Here is a 17910-nt window from a genome sequence, read left to right as displayed (position 1 = left end):
AATTATGTTAAATGGAAATTTCAGTGTCCATAAATTTAAAAAGTCTTATTGGAACATAACCTCACCTGTTCCTGTACATTTTGCCCATGGCTGCTTTCTGTGCAATGAGTTGTTGAGCAGTTCCCACAGAGAACGGGTGACTGCAAACCCACAAATATTTATCATCTGACCCTTCACAGAAAGTTTGTCAACCTCTGACCTAAAAGGCTAAAATGGTCTTTTGTGCATCTTTGCATACTGAGTACAGGAATATAGACTTGACACAAGAAAAAAGCAACTATCACATAGCTAAGAGTTCATCAAAACGAGTTGCCTCGTTTCTAAAGAATCAGTGATTACATTTTCCGAGGGTCATAGACCACTTAAGAAGCTGCTCTGTGTTCTAATGTCACCACATGACTAAAGTTCAATATGTATACATATACATATATAGCATATACATTGAACTTTAGTCATGTGGTGACACTATATATATACAATATATGTATATATATACTATATTCAATATACATATATTCATATATATGTATATATTGAATTACATATATATACATTTAAAATCCAAATAACTGTGTTTTGAATTATTCCTGGAAACTTGGAGCTCACTGCTCCCAGTGCCGCACTGGGAGAGAAGTGTGAAAAGCTAACTGGTGTAGAACAATTTTCCCTTCACTTCTCCTTTGGCTAAAGGGAGCCACTGTTGTTTAGAGGAAGATCCCAAAGTTACCAGAGGGCAAAACGACCATGCATCCTCCTCCTGAAAGCCTGTTTGCTGACCACAAAATGCAGAATGATAAACCCTTCCCAACATACATAAAGAAAGGAAGCTGTATTTTCAAGCCAAACTTTCAAGGTCTCCTCTCCCTGACCTTTTAAGAAACGCAGTTGCTAATCTTGAGATTCTGGCTGGATGCCTTCTTTCTTGCCCATTTAGTTAAAAGCGTCTCTACTAAAAATACAAAAATTAGCCGGGCGTGGTGGTGCAGCTTGTAATTCCAGCTACTTGGGAGGTTGGGGTGAGAGGATCACTTGAACCCTGAAGGTGGAGGTTGCAGTGAGCCGAGATTGCACCACTGCACTCCAGCCTGGGCGAAAGAGCCAGGCTCCTCAAAAAAAAGCACACTTGTGGCTTCCTTCTTCGGACTCTGGGGGATCCCACAGAGCAACCTGACGGTCCCCCACTATCTGAGCCTGGGCTGGGGGCCAGTGTGCCACTAGGGAGTCTTCCCGAAGCCCTGGCCTCACCCCCGAGTTCCAGATGTCTCGGAGTCTAGAAATACGGGCTGAGAGGGGATGGAGGAGGCTTCCCTCAACGACCACAGGGCTTGGCAGAATGCAGCCATGACCGGCATGCCATGTTCTCCGAAGAAATACTCTGCTAAGGCGCCTTTGGGGTCTCGGCTGACTGACCGCAACCAGGCTGTCAGCCCTCCAAGGTGCTGGAGTAGCGGCGCTGCTCCAGGCTGGGGGTGGGACCCAGCGCTCACCGCAGCTAGCGGAGGGATGGGCGGCTCCACCAAGCAGGGGGGATGGGGAGTAGCAAGGGCAGCCCCTCCCGCAGACAATGGTTGCTATGGGGACCCCGGCATGCGCCAAAGGCAAGGGCAGCCCAAGGACGTCCACAGATCTGCGGCCCGGACATGGAAAGGACACTTGACAGAGAAATTTTTAACCATCTTTTATTACCAAACCCTGCGTAGGGCCAACTCTAACCCGACTAACAGCAAAAACAGCATCACTAACAAGATCAAGGTGTAGACCCAATATTGTCTCTTAAAAAAAGGACTGGGAAAAAATATATATATATCTGCATGAGTACTTCTTAAAAAACTAAAACATTCCAGTGTTGCAGAAAAAAATATCCCAAAGTGATTTCAGTTGGTAAAAAAAAAAGCACTTGACAGTCCATGGTGCCCTCAAAACCCCAACTGGAGATAACCCGAGGAGAAAATCATCCTGACCCCATAAAGACAAAATTCCCTCTTCTCCTCTTCTTTGTTCAAATTCCACTGCTTATTCCACCGACACTCAAGGGACAACACCCAGCTTACTTCCCTCAGCCCATCTGATAGGGCTCACAGCAATCTTAGCATCTTCACCTCTACTACAATCAAGAAATTGAGCCCTAAATTCTGGGCCAGGTTCTGGAAACTTGCAAAACATCCCTATGCTTTGAGGGGCCTGAGGACTCCTTCAAAGATCAAGGGGACAGTGGAACAGGCAGAGACTGGCATGCCTGCCCTGCAGGGCTGAGACAAGGGTACCTTTCTAAGCAATAACACCCCAACACCTGTCACTGAAACAGGCAAAACTACGAACAGCAGGCACCAAACTAGGGCTGTGCCTAAAAGGTGCACATGTTCTCCCGTCCACCATAAAAGGCAAGGGAGACAAAGACAGCCAACTGAGTATTTGACCTCATCTGTCTTCTGACAAGTTGGCGTATTTTAGGCTGAAGCCATGCTGCAGAGAAAGACATTTGGTCAAAGGGTAGCCTTTGCTGTTTGTGGCTGAATACAGCTGCCATTCCTGGGCAGCCTGGTTCATGGCTGCTTTTTGGAAGCTTTTCCTCCTTATGCAGAGTATTTAAGAATTAACAGGAAAATTTTCAGTGGAACTTCATAACTGACAAAAACGTTAACAGCAGCTTCTCAAAAGAAACCAGTGGAGACAGGCCACCCCTCAGCTGCCGATCACAGCTCCTTCCAGTCGATGGGCTTCTTGCCAGACTTCCGCAGCAGCTCATTGGTCTTAGAAAAGTGTCTACATCCAAAGAACCCTCTATACACTGACAACGGGGAGGGGTGAGCCGTCTGTAGGACATGGTGCCGCTTCTGAAAAAGATCAAGAATAAAAGGTGGTAGACTTGGGACTTTTTTTTTTTTAAAAAGGACTGTGGCTGGGGCACTTTAAGACCCTATGCAATTCCCCTTTGCCCTCTGTAAATTCTCTCACTTCCCTAAGCGGAGCACTCAGTATTTGCATTAGAGGGTAAGTCCATCTGTTGAGTAGCTACCTACCTTTGCTAGGCTCTGAGATGCAAAGAGGACCAGCCTCAGCCTTCAAATGGGCAATTACGCGATTTTTGAGTACCCCTATCATATAGCCAGCAATTTCCACTGCTAAGATTGTATTTGCTAAAGGACATCATGATGCATACATACACAGGTAACTCCTCAACTTATTAATACAACGGACGGGGTTAACACCGTGGAAAACCCATCCTAAGTAGAACATATCCTAAGTCGAAGATGCATTTACGACATATAACCTGCTGACCATCACAGCCTAACCTACCCTACCTTACATATGCTCAGAACACTTACACCAGCCTACAGCTGGGCAAAACAAAGCTTACTTTATAATAAAGTGTTGAGTACTTCATGTAACTCATTGAACACTGTACTGAAAGTGAAAAATAGAATGGGGCCCGTCATGGTGGCTCACACCGGCAATCCCAGTGCTTTGGGAGGCCAAGGTGGGAGGACTGCATGGGGCCAGGAGTTCACAACCAGCCTGGGCAACATGGCAAGACCCCATCTCTACACCAAAATTTAAAAGTTAGCCAAGTACGATGGCGCGCACCTGGAGTCCTAGCTACACAGGAGACAGAGGCGGGAGGATTACTTGAGCCCAGGAGTTCGAGGCTGCAGAAAGCTATCTATAATCATGCCACTGCACTCCAGCCTAGGTGACAGGGCAAGGTCTTTTTTGAGACGAGTTCTCACTCTGTCACCCAGCATAGAGTGTAGTGGCATGACTGTGGCTCACTGCAGCCTCTGCCTCCCAGGCTCAAGCGATTCTCCCACCTCAGCCTCCTGAGTAGCTGGAATCACAGGTGCATGCCACCACGCCAGGCTAATTTTTTGTTTTTTAGAGACAGGGTCTTTCTATGTTGCCCAGGCTGTTCTCAAACTCCTGAGTTCAAGTGATCCGCCCACCGTGGCTTCTCAAAGTGCTGGGATTACAAACATGAGCCACTGCTCCCAGCCAAGAGACCTTCTCTCTTAAAGAAAAAAAAAAAAGTAAAAAAAAGTAAAAAAAAGTATGAGTGCTCCAAGTATGGTTTATGCACCAGTGTAAAGTCAAAAAAAAAAAAAAAAAAAATCAAGTCAAACTTCATAAGGCAGGGACCAGGTGTACCTACACAAATAGGTACATATAAAGGGATTCACTGACGTGCTCCTTGTGTCAGCTAAAACCTAGTATACAATCCAGTGTTATAGAACTAAAGTTCTTACAGTGTAACACCACCTAACTCCTAGAAAAACATGTGAGAGATAAATATACTGATATGAGATGACCACCAAAATTTATCAAGTAAACAAAATGCAAAATAATTTCATTTTTAAAAAACTTTAGAAAAAAACTCAAGACACTGTATTTTGTATTTCCTTTAAGGGAAAGAAACACTGGAAGCCATTTACTTTCCAATTTGTGCCTTTCTGAACTGGTTGAAGAGTCTTACAGTTCCTAAGGAAGAATTAAAAACAAAAAAACAAAAAACAAGAAATTTCACCACAAAAATGGAATAGTTGGCAGCCAGGTGTGGTAGCTCAGGCCTATAATCCCAGCACTTTGGGAGGCTGAAGCAGGAGGATCGTTTTAAGTCCAGGAATTCAAGACCAGCCTGGGCAACATGGGGAAACCCTGTCTCTACAAAAAACACAAAATTAGCCAGCATGGTGGTGCATGCCTGTGGTTCCGGCTACTCAGGAGGCTAAGGTGGGAGGACTGTTTGAGCCTAGGAGGTCAAGGCTGCAGTGAGCTGAGATTGGGCCAGTGCACTCCAACCTGGGTGACAGAGCAAGACCCTGTTTCAAAAGAAAAAAAAGCAATAGTCATACCTGACCTAATGACAGGAATACATTCTGAGAAATGTGCTGTTAGGCAGTTTCACTGCTATGTGTACACCATAGGGTGTCTGTACACAAACCCAGGCAGGATAATCTACTACACTAGGCTATATGGTGTAGCCTATCGCTCCTGGCTACAAACCTGTACAGCTCGTTACTGTACTGAATCCTGTAAGCAACTGTGACACAATGGTAGGTACTTGTGTATCTAAATGTGGAAAACATGCAGTAAATATACAATATTATAATCTTATGGGACCACCATCATATATGTAGTTTATGACTGAAACATCATTATATGGCACATGACTACTTTGGTTTTTTAAAAATGTCAACTATAGGTATTTCAACAGGGGGATACAGCTCATTTTTGCTTTCTTCTTAATTCTTTTCTGTATATGTATAAAAACTAACAAACAAATCACTGTTTCTTAAAATACTGCTGCCTTCAAGGGGTCGGTCCAGGAGGGGTGATGTGGGGTGATTAAAGCCGAGCAGCCCAGTGTGGTGAAGGACACAGAGCCTGGAGCCTGACTGCCTGGGGTCGAGGCCTATCTCTGCCAGTCAGTAGCTGTACCACATGGAAGTTGCTGCAACTCAGCTGCTTCAGTTTTCATCTGTAGACTGGGAATAACAATAGCGCCCAGCTTATGAAGTTACTGTGACAAATCAAAGGGGGATCCCGAGTGCTGAGTGTTATTAGAAGTCACGGACATCAAACACTGAACACACACGCAAGCAGCACAGGCCCCTTAAATGTCAGCCTTGCTGAGCTCAGAAGAAAATGACCTCTACAACGTGAGCAGAGCAAGCAGGGTAGGCAAAGGCAGGGAAGTGGGGCACAGTGAAAAAGGAAAGGGGAATGGGTCAGCCTAGCAATTGGAGTGCAAACAGGGATAAAGTTAAGGCTGGGGGCCACCCCTGCCGCCAAAATCAGCTCTTCAGCCACTGAACCCTCCAGGGAAGATGAGGTGAAGGCCTGAATGAAGGCAAAGGTGGTCAGGCGGGGACAGACTTGGAGGGGGAAGAAATAACACAGATATGAATGACTGATTGTATATGGGAAGGGGGTAAAAAAAAAAGACAGAAGAGGGTGGAAAGGTAGGCAGGTGTCAGTAATGGAATCAGATTTCTGCTTGGACAACCAGGCAGATGGTGGTGCTTTTCACTGCTAGGGAGTACAGAGAAGCAAGTTTAGTGAGGCATGGATGAGGAAAGGAGAAATTTCGTCTGGAAAATGTTGGATTTGGTATGTTAATAGTAAGAAGGTACGCTATAGATCAGGACAGACACTGGGCTGGAGATATGCCACTTGCCTTTAATGATCAAGCTACTTTAACTGTTTCCTTTCAGACCAAAGCATGATTAAAGACTACCAATATACTGAGTAAAAACAACACTGGCCAAAGCCTCCCTAGGAGATAGAGATTAGCAATTACTCCCACGCACACTTCTTACATAACTAGATAATCAGATCTCACCAGTTCATACACATCAGATCTTAGGTCACTCATACAAGTGTATGGCAACCTCAAAGCCCTTCTGAGTCAAGTAAGATACTGCATGCAAAGTGCTCAACCTGGCCAGGTGCAGTGGCTCACTCCTGTAATTCCAGCACTTTAGGAGGCCAAGGTGGGCAGATCACTTGAGGTCAGGAGTTCAGGACCAGCCTTGCCAACACGGTGAACCCCGTCTCTACTGCCTACAGCACCAGCTGCACTCAGTCAAGCTGGCCAGTTGCTTTCCTCATACACAACTCATCACTCCTACAATTTGTCTAAATTCTTCTCAGTTTTCAATGGGAAACCCTTATAAACAGGCCTAAGGGAAAATATATTTGGGATACCTAGAACCCTTTACTTTGTTTCAAGGTGTTTTTTAAAAAAAAAAAAAAAACATACCCTATCAATGGCACTGCCCTTCTTCTGAGCATAAGAGCCCCAGAGCAAGAAAACAAGGCCATTCGTGTTCTGATTTAGCCAGGACACAACTGCATCGGTGAATTGCTCCCAGCCTCTCTCCTTATGAGAGTTGGCTTGATGTGCCCGAACCGTGAGGACAGCGTTGAGTAGCAGAACACCTACACACACGAGAGAAATAGGTTAAATGCAGGCTCAGGCAAATCAGCCCCATACCCAGCAATAGGGGCTAAATCCATAATGAAACCCGTGCTTGATGGGATCCAGTGCAGCTGAATGAAATAGGCCGTACGGCCAGCAGTGACCTCTGCACAGGATTAGAGAGTTCTATTCTCACCGCTGCCCTTTCGGCTTCTTCCAATTTTACTGCAGTGAACATGCCTTATATCCTTTGTCAAGAGGGATTGTCCTAAAAAATATCCTAAGTGATATTAAATAACACAGAACACAAAAAGCAGGCCAAAATGTTTCACATAAATGAAAATCAAATAGAAAGAAATCAAAGAGTGAACATTCTTTCCGTATCCTGCTTGTACAGTTTAAAAAAAAAAAAAAAAAAGGTACATAAGCAGAAAAAATGCATCTGTAAAGAAATAAGAAAAAAACATGAAAATAATTAAAAGAAAAATCTCCCAGATAGGTATTAACAACCCAAATGTCAAAATGAACAGACTATGGCCACGTTCAGAGTAGTCAGAAGTGAAATGGATAAATTTAAAATATTAACAAGGAACAAATCTTTGTCTTGCAAACTGTAATTAACATAAGTGGCCAGGCACTTGGCACCTGGGAGGGTCTCAAGGCCAGGAGTTCAAGATTGGCTTGGGCAACATAGTAGCCATCTCTACAAAATAATTTTAAAAATCAGCCAGGCACAGTGGTATGCTCCTGTGGTCCCAGCTACCTGGGAGGCTGAGGTGGGAGGATCACTTCAGCCTGGGAGTTTGAGGCTACAGTGAGCCATGATCACACTACTGCACTTCAGCCTGGGTGACAGAGTGAGACTCTGTCTCAAAAACAGAAAAAAAAAAAAAAAAAAGAAAGAAAAAAGGAAAGAAAAGAAAAAAAAAAAAAAGAAAAGCAAGCAAGCAAGCAAACACTGGCTGCAGGATAAAACAGATTTTTTTTTCATCTATAAATTAGTCACTTAATTATTAGCATTCTCTAGTTCTTTATTACAACCCTTTAAAAATATAAACGAGACAGAAAAGACTCTCGGTATTAGTCTAAAAAACATTCAGCAGGCCAGGAGTGGTGGTTCACATCTGTAATCCCAGCACTTTGGAAGGCTGAGGCGGGTGGATGACCTGAGGTTAGGAGTTCGAGACCAGCCTGGCCAACACGGTAAAACCCTGTCTCTACTAAAAATACCAAAAAAAAAAATTGGCCAGGTATGGTGCTCATGCCTGTGGTCCCAGCTACTTAGGAGGCTGAAGCATAATAATCGCTTGAACCCGGAGGCAGAGATTGCAGTGAGCCAAGATCACACCACTGCAATATATCTAGCCTGGGCAACAGAGTGAGACTCAGTCTCAAAAGAAAAAACAAAAACAAACAAACAAAAAAGATCTAGCAGCAGCTGGCTTACCTTGCTTGGCCCACCCAGATAAATCTCCATGGCCAGGATGGACAAAACCCTCTATGTCTGTAGACAGCTCTCTATAAATGTTCTCCAAACTGAAAGCAAGCCACAAGAAAAACAAAAATCAGAATCTTAGGCATAATTTGAAAGTTCAGTAACGTCTAAGACACATGTGAAAAGGTTAGAAGTTATAGCCAGCCTTTGGAAGGGACACTGGCACATATGGCACCAGTCCTCCATCTAACAGGTCCATCTGCCAAAGGCCTTTACTTTAGTCCATGCTTGGAAGAGCACTTAGGAAAACATAAGTAAATCAACGCAGCAGTTACAACCCCAACCCCACTGCTGCTCAGTGACAGTTTTCTGTCCTTAGCGTATTTATGTATATATATTACACACCAAATCCTCCAAAGCAGTGTTTTTTTTTCTTTTTCTTTTGAGACAGAGTCTCGCACTGTCACCCAGGCTAGAGTATAGTGGCGTGATCTTGGCTCACTGCAACATCCGCCTCCTGGGTTCAAGTGATTCTCGTGCCTCAGTCTCCCGAGTAGCTGGGATTACAGGTGCCTGCCACCGCGCCCGGCTAATTTTTGTATTTTTAGTAGAGACGGAGTTTCACCATGTTGGCCAGCCTGGTCTCCAACTCCTGACCTCATGATCCATGCACCTCAGCTTCCCAAAGGGCTGGGATTACAGGGGTGAGCCACTGCGCCCAGCCCAAAGCAGTGGTTCTTAACCAGGGATGATTTTACCCCCTCCAAGGGACTTTTGGCAATGTGTGCACATTTTCCATTGTCATGAGTTGGGGGTTGCTCCTGGCATCCAGTGGTAGAGGCCAGGGATGCAGCTCAAGATCCCACAATAGCACAGGACTCCTCTCCTCCTCCACAACAAAGAATGACTCAGCTCCAAGTGTCAATGGTGTTGAGGTTGAGAAATCCTCCTCCAAGGCTGGTGAAAGTGCCTGAGATAGTCCCACTTGTAATAGGCTAAGTACACATCTGAAAGGAATCACGAATGGATTGCAGTCATCTGTAAAGCATCTGTACCTGGGCGGAGGTGGAACAGGCCTTTGAACACTAAAGCAGAGCCCGTGAGCTTGATTAGGTCCATGATATGGATCCTGTCCCAGGATGACAACTTTCACCTGTAAACCACCAAGGGTCAGGAATTAAATATTGTAATGTAGGCAGCATAGACCTTTGCGTAAACATAAACAAAACAAACGAAACACTTCTATGCCATAGACTGCTAACAGCAGAGTTGCTGGTCAAAGGATAAGCGTATTTTAAACTTTCAAAGATATGTACCTAGCTGCCTTTTTAATTTTTTGAGACAGGGTTTTGCTTTGTCGCCCAGGCTGAAGTGCAGTGGTGTGATCACAGCTCATGGCAGCCTCACCCTCCTGGGCTCAAGTGGTCCTCCCACCTGAGCCTCCAGAGTAGCTGGGACCACAGGAGTGCACCACGACACCCACCTAATTTAAAAACATTCTTTTTTGTAGAGACAGGGTCTCCCTTATGTTGCTGAGGCCAGTCTCAAACTCTTGAGATCACGCAATTCCCCCTCCTAGGCTTCTCAAAATGCTGGGATTACGGCATGAGCCACTGTGCCTGACCCCTAGTTATTTTTCCAACAAGTTAAAGCAATTCAGATTTCTCACCAGCAGCATATGAGGGTGTCTGCTCCCCTATATCCTCTAACAGGCAGACCCAGAAGAGAACGAGGTCAGATAGAAAGGGCCGTAGGAATAGGTGGCAAGAGGCAATGAAATAAGGTCCCGATTACAGTCAGTGTTGGGACACAGGCCAGCTCATCCTTTCCATCCAGTGCCCACCCATCTAGTCTTCATTCTCAAGCTTCTGCTCATTGTGTCCTTAGACTCTTCCTTATAGCTGACGAGCTCTATCCTTCAGAATCCAGCTCCAGATGTTCCCATGTCCAGGAGACTTTTGGGGACCACTTGTCCTTCCCCTTGGTGCTCACATCATGCCAACCTATTCTCTTGTGAAACAACCCGTCCCTGCAGGGCAGCTTTTGGGCTCAGGGCTTCTGGCCCTAGAGGGAGGATCCTGGGTGAGCTACCTAAACTCCCACACTCTCCCAATGCTGGTCTGTCAAGAAGCCCCACTGGCCCATCTGATCCTCACAGGTTTGAAACTTGTTTTTGAGTATTCTCTCAAAATATTCGGTTTATATTGATCACTGGTATTCAGAATAGGGCATTCAAACAAGAAGCAAACTAGTACTGATTTTAATGAGATTTAATTTAGTTTCAAAACCAAAGAGCTAGATTCCAAGTTCATGTTCTAAAATTAAGCTTCCAAGATTTTCTAAGTATTAGGCGTGGCTGCCTTATCAGGATGGTTTATTCAACTATTTCACTTCTATTTCATTTCACAGGTATTCATTAAATCACAAGATTCGTGCCCCAGTTTACAAAATGGGGGAGGAAAATGGGTAAGAAACCTAAAATCCAATATCAGCAGGTGTTAAATGCATCTTAGGAAAACCAGATCATAGAGATAGCAGGCAACAGGATTCAAGGAGGCGCCACAGAGGCATCCACTTGATTTTTAAGAGACAGAAGTGTCGGGAGGGGTTTGTCACACTGCCCAGCTCTGGAGTGGGAGCTGGAGGTAAGGCTGAGGGGTAGGACACAGCCCTATTTAAAGAGGGTTGCTCTGCTTTCATAGTTCAACAGTAAAGAGCCACAGTTTTTTTTTTTTTTTTTTTTTTTTTTGAGACCAGAGTCTGGCTCTGTCACCTAGGCTGGAGTGTGGTGGTGTGATCTGGGGCACACTGCAACCTCCACCTCCAGGGTTCAGATGATTCTCCCACCTCAACCCCAAGAATAGCTGGGATTACAGGCGTGCCCAATCTTGCCTTGCTAATTTTTGTATTTTAGGAGAGTCCGGGTTTCACCATGTTGGCCAGGCTGGTCTTGAACTCCTGACGTCAAGTGACCTTCCCACCTTGGCCTCCCGAAGTGCTAGGGTTACAGGCATGAGCCACCGTGCCCGGCCCCACGGACTTTTGAACATGAGACTGATGAGAGCCGACAAGCAGCAACTGTTATGTAAGATGAACTAAAGCAAAGGGATCTGTTAACCATAAAACCATTCAGGCCAAAAGTAAAGAGCTTGAAAGTGCTAACTATAAGACGGCATGGTCAGGTCAAGGTGGGTTTGACTATAGCTGTGAAACATCGAACTGTTTTGTGTGTCAGTTTGAACTTCATTGACACCACCGTAGTATGTAACACTGCGAGAGGTTTCCAGATTTAAAAAAAAAAACAAACAAAAAAAAAGAAATAAGAGCATAGGATGTACTTATTTTTCCTTTTTGCTGTATAAATACCACGTGTTAAACACTAAAAAGACTAAATATAGGCTGAAATACAGTCAGCCAAACCTCACAATTTCAGTGTTTTATTTACTACTGAATGATGGACTGTGGCTTAACTCCGGTGTCCCTAATTTAAAAATACTATTTGACTCCTTCTCCCCAATAAAAATCATCAACAACTTATACTTACATCTCTTATGTCACACATCTGGGTCCAGGTGAAGACTTGGTGTTGGGGTGGATAAACTGTGTAATGCTTTCTTTCTTCTGCAACAAATCCCATTAGCTGATTTAAAGATAAACTAGACTTAAAATCAGATTCTCATTGGAAACCATAAGAATTCATAAGAAAGCTTCTAGGGCATGTTATTTGGAACATCGTTAGTTCTTGGTCATGTTTTATATCCAAATTTTTTTTTTTTAAAAAAACAACAAACTATAACAGTGCCTGTCCCTCACCTAAGTGGTTCAATCAGGTCAATTCCCTGCCTCTTTCTCTGGGCTGGGTCCTGACAGTGCCACTGCTCCCCGTTTCTTTTTAAACGTCAAGCCAGGTTTCATTCAGGATGGTTGGTGGTTTTACTATGCCAGCCTTTCCTGGACAGCACACTGTGTGGCTAAAATGAAGCCATGATACCATCTCACCGGTCATTAACAACTTTAACCAATATAAAGGTGCAGATTAAAACATCATGGCTTTCTTAAACCCCTATGTGAGTAAAGGACGTTGAAGGGGGTACAACCTGAGCCTACGGAAACGTGTACTTGGCCGGCTACACTAACAAGACAAAGGGCCGGCAGCTTCCACATTTACCCTTATGGAAGGTGTATTTCCATATTCACCTTGATAAAATACGGTTTCCCGAACTCCCCGCTGAGGTGCTTCTTCCAGCTCTCCCCAAAGCCCACGGGCACGTTGCGGGCCGCGAGTCTGAGGAGGGCCGCGGCCTTGTTCCTCTGGATCCGGTCCAACTGCTCCGCGCTCAGCGGCGAGGAGGGTGGCGTCCCGGGCTCATCCTGCTCGGCCCGAGCCTTCTTGGCGGGCCTGGCCTGCAAGAAGTCCCCGCAGAGGCGGCTCCAGAACTGTAGCGGCCCCTTCCCAGGCGTCCGCAGCTTCCGGCCCAACCCCCACGGCCCAAGGCAGAAGATGCCCATTTGTGGAGGACTCAGAAAAACCGGACAATAGGAGCCCAGGGCTAGGCCTGGCCCGGGAATTGGGAGTTAGGTTCTAAACTGGAGCGGGAAGACGGGCTGGGAAGCGTCCCCGCGGGGTCCCGAGGGGTATCGCGGGGACTGGGGACCCTGCACAGAGACACCCCGCCCCGCCAGACCCGCCCCCCGCGTCCCCACGTGGCCTTTTCGCGGCAAAAACCTTCCCTCTAGGTCCCGCCCCCTCTCTTCTGATTGGACAGCAGGCCGAGCAAGGCGGGCCTACGGCGCGCGGATTGGCGCGCTGGGCCCCGAGGCGCGTTCCCATTGGCTGACCCCTCAGCATGGCGGCCCAAGGGGTGACCGCGGCGGCTGTTTTGAACACGTGGGGGCTGTTTGGAAAGGGGAGCTAGGGTACGGAGACAGAGGCGCGCTCCTGCACGCCCTCAATCAGACGGGGCCCACTACCTTCCTCCCCCTTCACCACCCCAGCCCCGGCCCCACGCTGCGCCTCACCGCCGCATCTCCGTTCTCTTCAGCCACGGCCACCACGACAGTCCCCAAATCAGCCGGCTCGGGGCTGGGGGCGTGTCGCTTCCTGGCGGGGCTAGGGGAGAAGAAGGAGTAGAGCGTCTTCTGGCCGATCATCCCGGAGCCGAGGAGGCAGCGAATGCGCGCCGCCGGGGAACCCGCGAAGCTGGTCCTGGCTGTGGCGGTCAGCAATTGGCGCCAAGCGGCCCGCGCATGCTCCGAGCGGGGGGCTTTGCTGGGGGCGGGGGGCTGTGGAAGGCCCAGTGCGCATGTGCGGGAGGGGCTGCCTTGCAACGCCCCTGGGAGGAGGTGGGGCGTGCAATGGTGCCTCGGGGCCTATTATTTCATTCGCCTTGTGCCTTCGGCTTAACTCTGACCATTGGAAAGTCTCTCCAGGCTCAGCTGCAAGAAAAAAAAGCCGGGCGCGGTGGCGCGTGCCTGTAATCCTAGGGCTTTGGGAGGCCCTGGCGGGAGGATCGCTTGAGGCCGGAAGCTCGCAGCTGTAGTGAGCTTTGAACCGGCCATTGCACTCCAGCCTGGGCGACAGAGCGAGACCGTCCCTGGCGCGGCGTGGGGGTGGGGGAAGAAAAGTACCTGCCCCTTATGGGTGTTGTGGGAGTGCAGTGAACAATATAATAGTACTGCCCAGGCTTGATGGCTCAGGCCTGTTATCCCTACACTGTAATCCGAGGCCGGTGGATCGCCTGAGGTCAGGAGTTCCAGACCAGCCTGGCCAACATGGTGAGACCTCGTCTCTATTAAAAATACAAAAATTAGCCGTGCGTGGTGGCGCGCACCTGTAATCCCAGCTTTTTGGGAGGCTGAGGCTGGAGAATCGCTTGAACCCGGGAGGCGGAGGTTGCAGGGAGCAGAGATTGCGCCACTGCACTCCAGCCTGGGTGACAGAGTGAGACTCCATCTCAAAAACAAAACAAACACACAGAAGATATAATAGTATTTGTGGAACTGTTATATACATTATCTCATGCAATTTTCATGGCCTATTTTATGACGATAAACTAAGGCTTAGAGCAGTCAAACATTGTGCCTAATGTATCAGGCTTGTGGGAGACTTTTGGGTCATAGAGCTTAAACCCCAACGATTTATTCTCCAAATGACACCACTGTGCCTCCTCCCCACCACTACTAATACACTTAGGATTCTCTTTCCCTCCCTCACATCCAAACCATCCATATCTCCTTTTGGTTCTTTCTCCAAAACAAACCTCAAAATTCAACTGCTGCTCTTCCATCTACTGGCTACAGAAGATCAGCTGGGAAGTATTCTCCTTTCTAGAGAGAGATTTTTACATCATTACAATACCCGGGACCGGCCCAGTGCTATGGGTCACGTCTGTAATCCCAGCACTTTGGGAGGCCGAAGGGAATTCTCTTGAGCCCAGGAGTTTGAGACCAGCCCGGCCAACATGGCGAAAACCCATCTCTACTAAAAATACAAAAATTAGTCAGGCGTGGTGGCATGCACTTGTAATCCCAACTACTCCGGAGGCTGAGGCAGGAGAATCACTTGAACTCGGGAGGTGGAAGCTGCAGTGAGCTGAGATTGCGCCACTGCACCCCAGCCTGGGCAACAGAGCAAGACCCTGTCTAAAAGCAAACAAAAAGAAAAAAAAGACAATCCATGGGTTAAAACCCTTCTATGCTTTCCAAATAGGCTTAGAATAAACCCCAGCTTCCTACCGAGCTCTCAATGCTGCTTCCTCTCCAATGGAAGCCCCCACTACTGAATCCAGCTCCAGGCACATTTGCTGGACACACCCAGCTTGTCCCCCTGTGGCCTGCACACCCTTGCTCTCACCATGCCCTGGCCTGGAAAGCCTCAGGTCTCAGCTCAGGATCTTTCCGTGAAAAGGTCTCCTGCCCCACTTTCTAGCCCATCGCTCTATAGCTGCTATAGTAGACAAAAGCATCTTATTTATTTACTTATTTTTTCTTTTTATACAATTTCTTTTCTTTCTTCGTTTTTTTAGAGACAGAGTCTCTGTCACCCAGGCTGGAGTGCAGTGGCATAATCTCAGCTCACTGCAACCTCCACCTACCAGGTTCTAGCAATTCTCCTGCCTCAGCCTCCCAAGTAGCTGGGACTGTAGGTGAACACTGCTACGGCCAGCTAATATTTTGTATTTTAGCAGAGATGGGGTTTCACCATGTTGCCCAGGCTGGTCTCGAACTCCTGAGCTCAGGCCGTCCACCCTCCTCAGCCTCCCAAAGTGCTGGCCACCGTGCCCAGCCTTTATAAAATTTCTTTAGAGACAACATATTATTTATTGTTTCCTCATGTGTTTCTGTCTCCATCTCTAGTTGTAACCTGAGTGAAGAAAGGAACTTGCTCCTTCTCGTTGTTGGTGTGTCCCAGTGCCTAGGACAAAGAGCTGAAGTCTAAGGAGGGAGAGAAGCTCAGAGCTGAAAATCATTTGCCTTTAGAGCCACTTTGAAAAAACAGTTCCACAGTTTTGTATACAGGGAAGCATACACTTAGCATGTGACCCAGCACTCCCACACCTAGGCATTTACCCAAGGGAAATGAAAATCTATATTCACACAAAAGCTTGTATGTGAATGTTTATAGGGATTTTGCTCATAGCAGCCTAAAACTGGCGAACAACCCTAATATGGGACCCACTCCCATGGGGCACCCCGACTATACCAGTAATAGAAAGGAACAAACAAGTGATACAAAAGTGGGCATACGGCCGGGCACAGTGGCTCATGACTGTACTCCCAGCACTTTGGGAGGCCAAGGCAGGCAGATTGCTTCAGCTCACCAGCTGAAGATGAGGCAGATCACCCTGGGCAACATGGCAAAACCCCATCTCTACAAAAAATACAGAAATTAGCTGGGTATAGTGGTGCATGCCTGTAGATCCAGCTGCTTGGGAGGCTGAGGTGAGATGATCACTTGAGCCTGGGAAGTGGAGGTTGCAGTGCAGAGATCATGCCACTGTACTCCAGCCTGAGCAATAGAGCCAGATCTTGTCTCAAAAAAAAAAAAAAAAAAAGGTAAATAAATCTTAAAAGCAACATGCTTAAGTGAAAGAAGTCACACAAATGCTATATATATTTTAGGATTCCTGTCTCAGTCTGTTTTCTGTTTCTTAGAGTACCTGAAACCAGGTAATTTACTGACAAAAGGAATGTATTTCTCATAGAGGCTGAGAGGGCTGAGGTTGAGGGTTTGCATCTGGTGAAAACCTTCTTGCTGGTGGGGACCCTGCTAAGTCCTGGAGCCGTGCAGGGCATCGCATCGTGAGGGGCCTGAGTGTGCTAGCTCAGGTCTCTCTTTTTCCTTTTATAAAGCCACCAGTCCCACTCCCATGGTAACCCATTCATCTATGAATTCATTTATGGGGACAGAGCCCTCGTGTCCCAATCACCTCTTTAAGGCCCCACCTCTCAATAGTGCCACATTGGGGATTAAATTTCAGCATGGATTTTGGAAGGACAAATATTCAAACCATAGCAATTCCACATATATGAAATTCTGGAAAAGGCAAAACTATAGGGAGAGAAGACAGATCAGTGGTTGCTGACACTGGGTGATGGGGCAAGCTGATAAGAGGCCGGAGCAGTTTTATGGAGGGATGGAACTGTCCTAGATCTTGATTGTGGTGGTGATCATACAATACTGTATATTTGTCAGAACCTGTCGAAACAAAGCCTCCAATCTCATGGAGCTTACGTTCCATTGAGGGACGAGGCACGAGAGGAGGAGAGACAGAGAGTAAGTAAAAATTAGGAGCCAGTCGTGGTGGCTCACACTTGTAATCCCAACAATCTGGGAGGCCCAGGTGGGAGGATCCCTTGAGCCCAGGAGTTTAAAACCAGCCTGGGCAACATAGCAGGACCCCATCTCTACTTAAAAAAAAAAAAAAAAAAAATTAGCTGGGTGGGGTGGGATGTGCCTATAGTCCCAGCTACTCCAGAGGCTGAGGCGGGAGGATCGCTTGAACCCAGGAGCTCAAGGCTTCAGTGAGCCATGATCACGCCATTGCATTCCAGCTTGGGCAACAGAGTGAGATCCTGTTTCAAAAAACAAAACAAGACAACAGAAAACAAGAAAACAGAAAACAGGAGCAATAATGGAACCGACGTTTATTTAGAGGTCAGAGCATCCTGTCGTCCCCTCAGGCGCTCTCATGACACGGGTGCTGTAGCTCCCACTCACGGATGAGGAACTCAACCCCAGAGAGGTGAGCTGAGCTGTGGGAGCCCACACAGCCAGGGCGGAGGAGATAGAAATGGAAGCCACGATGTCCGACTGCAGAACTCGTGCTCCCACTCGCGACAATATACAGGTGGCCCAACGTCCTTTCCGGACACCAAAGTAACCCCCAGAAAGACCTGACACCAAACCACAGTTCCCACTTCAGCGGTGATGCTCAACAGTGGCGGAACAGACAGATGATCAACCGGAACGCGGCAGTGCTTGCCACGCACGGGGAGGGCCGGCAGGTGGCGCCAGAGGGCCACCTGGCAGCTCGCTTCAAGCCGTTGCCTGCAGTTC

General features: G+C 47.1%; 1 protein-coding gene across 1 annotated transcript; it reads right to left on the bottom strand.

The window, feature by feature from the left end:
• Positions 1 to 2548: 2548 nt before the first annotated feature.
• On the bottom strand, positions 2549 to 13595 carry UNG (uracil DNA glycosylase). The gene is made up of 7 exons (XM_032300803.1): positions 13371 to 13595; positions 12549 to 12755; positions 11896 to 11991; positions 9407 to 9504; positions 8364 to 8452; positions 6758 to 6936; positions 2549 to 2834 (listed from the first exon to the last, which is right to left on the bottom strand). The coding sequence occupies exons 1-7, from the start codon at positions 13500 to 13502 to the stop codon at positions 2694 to 2696; spliced, it is 942 nt and encodes a 313-aa protein (XP_032156694.1). The 5' UTR covers positions 13503 to 13595; the 3' UTR covers positions 2549 to 2693.
• Positions 13596 to 17910: the final 4315 nt, after the last annotated feature.

The sequence above is a fragment of the Sapajus apella genome, unplaced genomic scaffold (genome assembly GCF_009761245.1).
Source record: "Sapajus apella isolate SASKATOON/1434 unplaced genomic scaffold, GSC_monkey_1.0 scaffold2, whole genome shotgun sequence".
NCBI lineage: Eukaryota > Metazoa > Chordata > Mammalia > Primates > Cebidae > Sapajus > Sapajus apella.
This window is presented reverse-complemented; position numbering and strand designations above follow the sequence as displayed.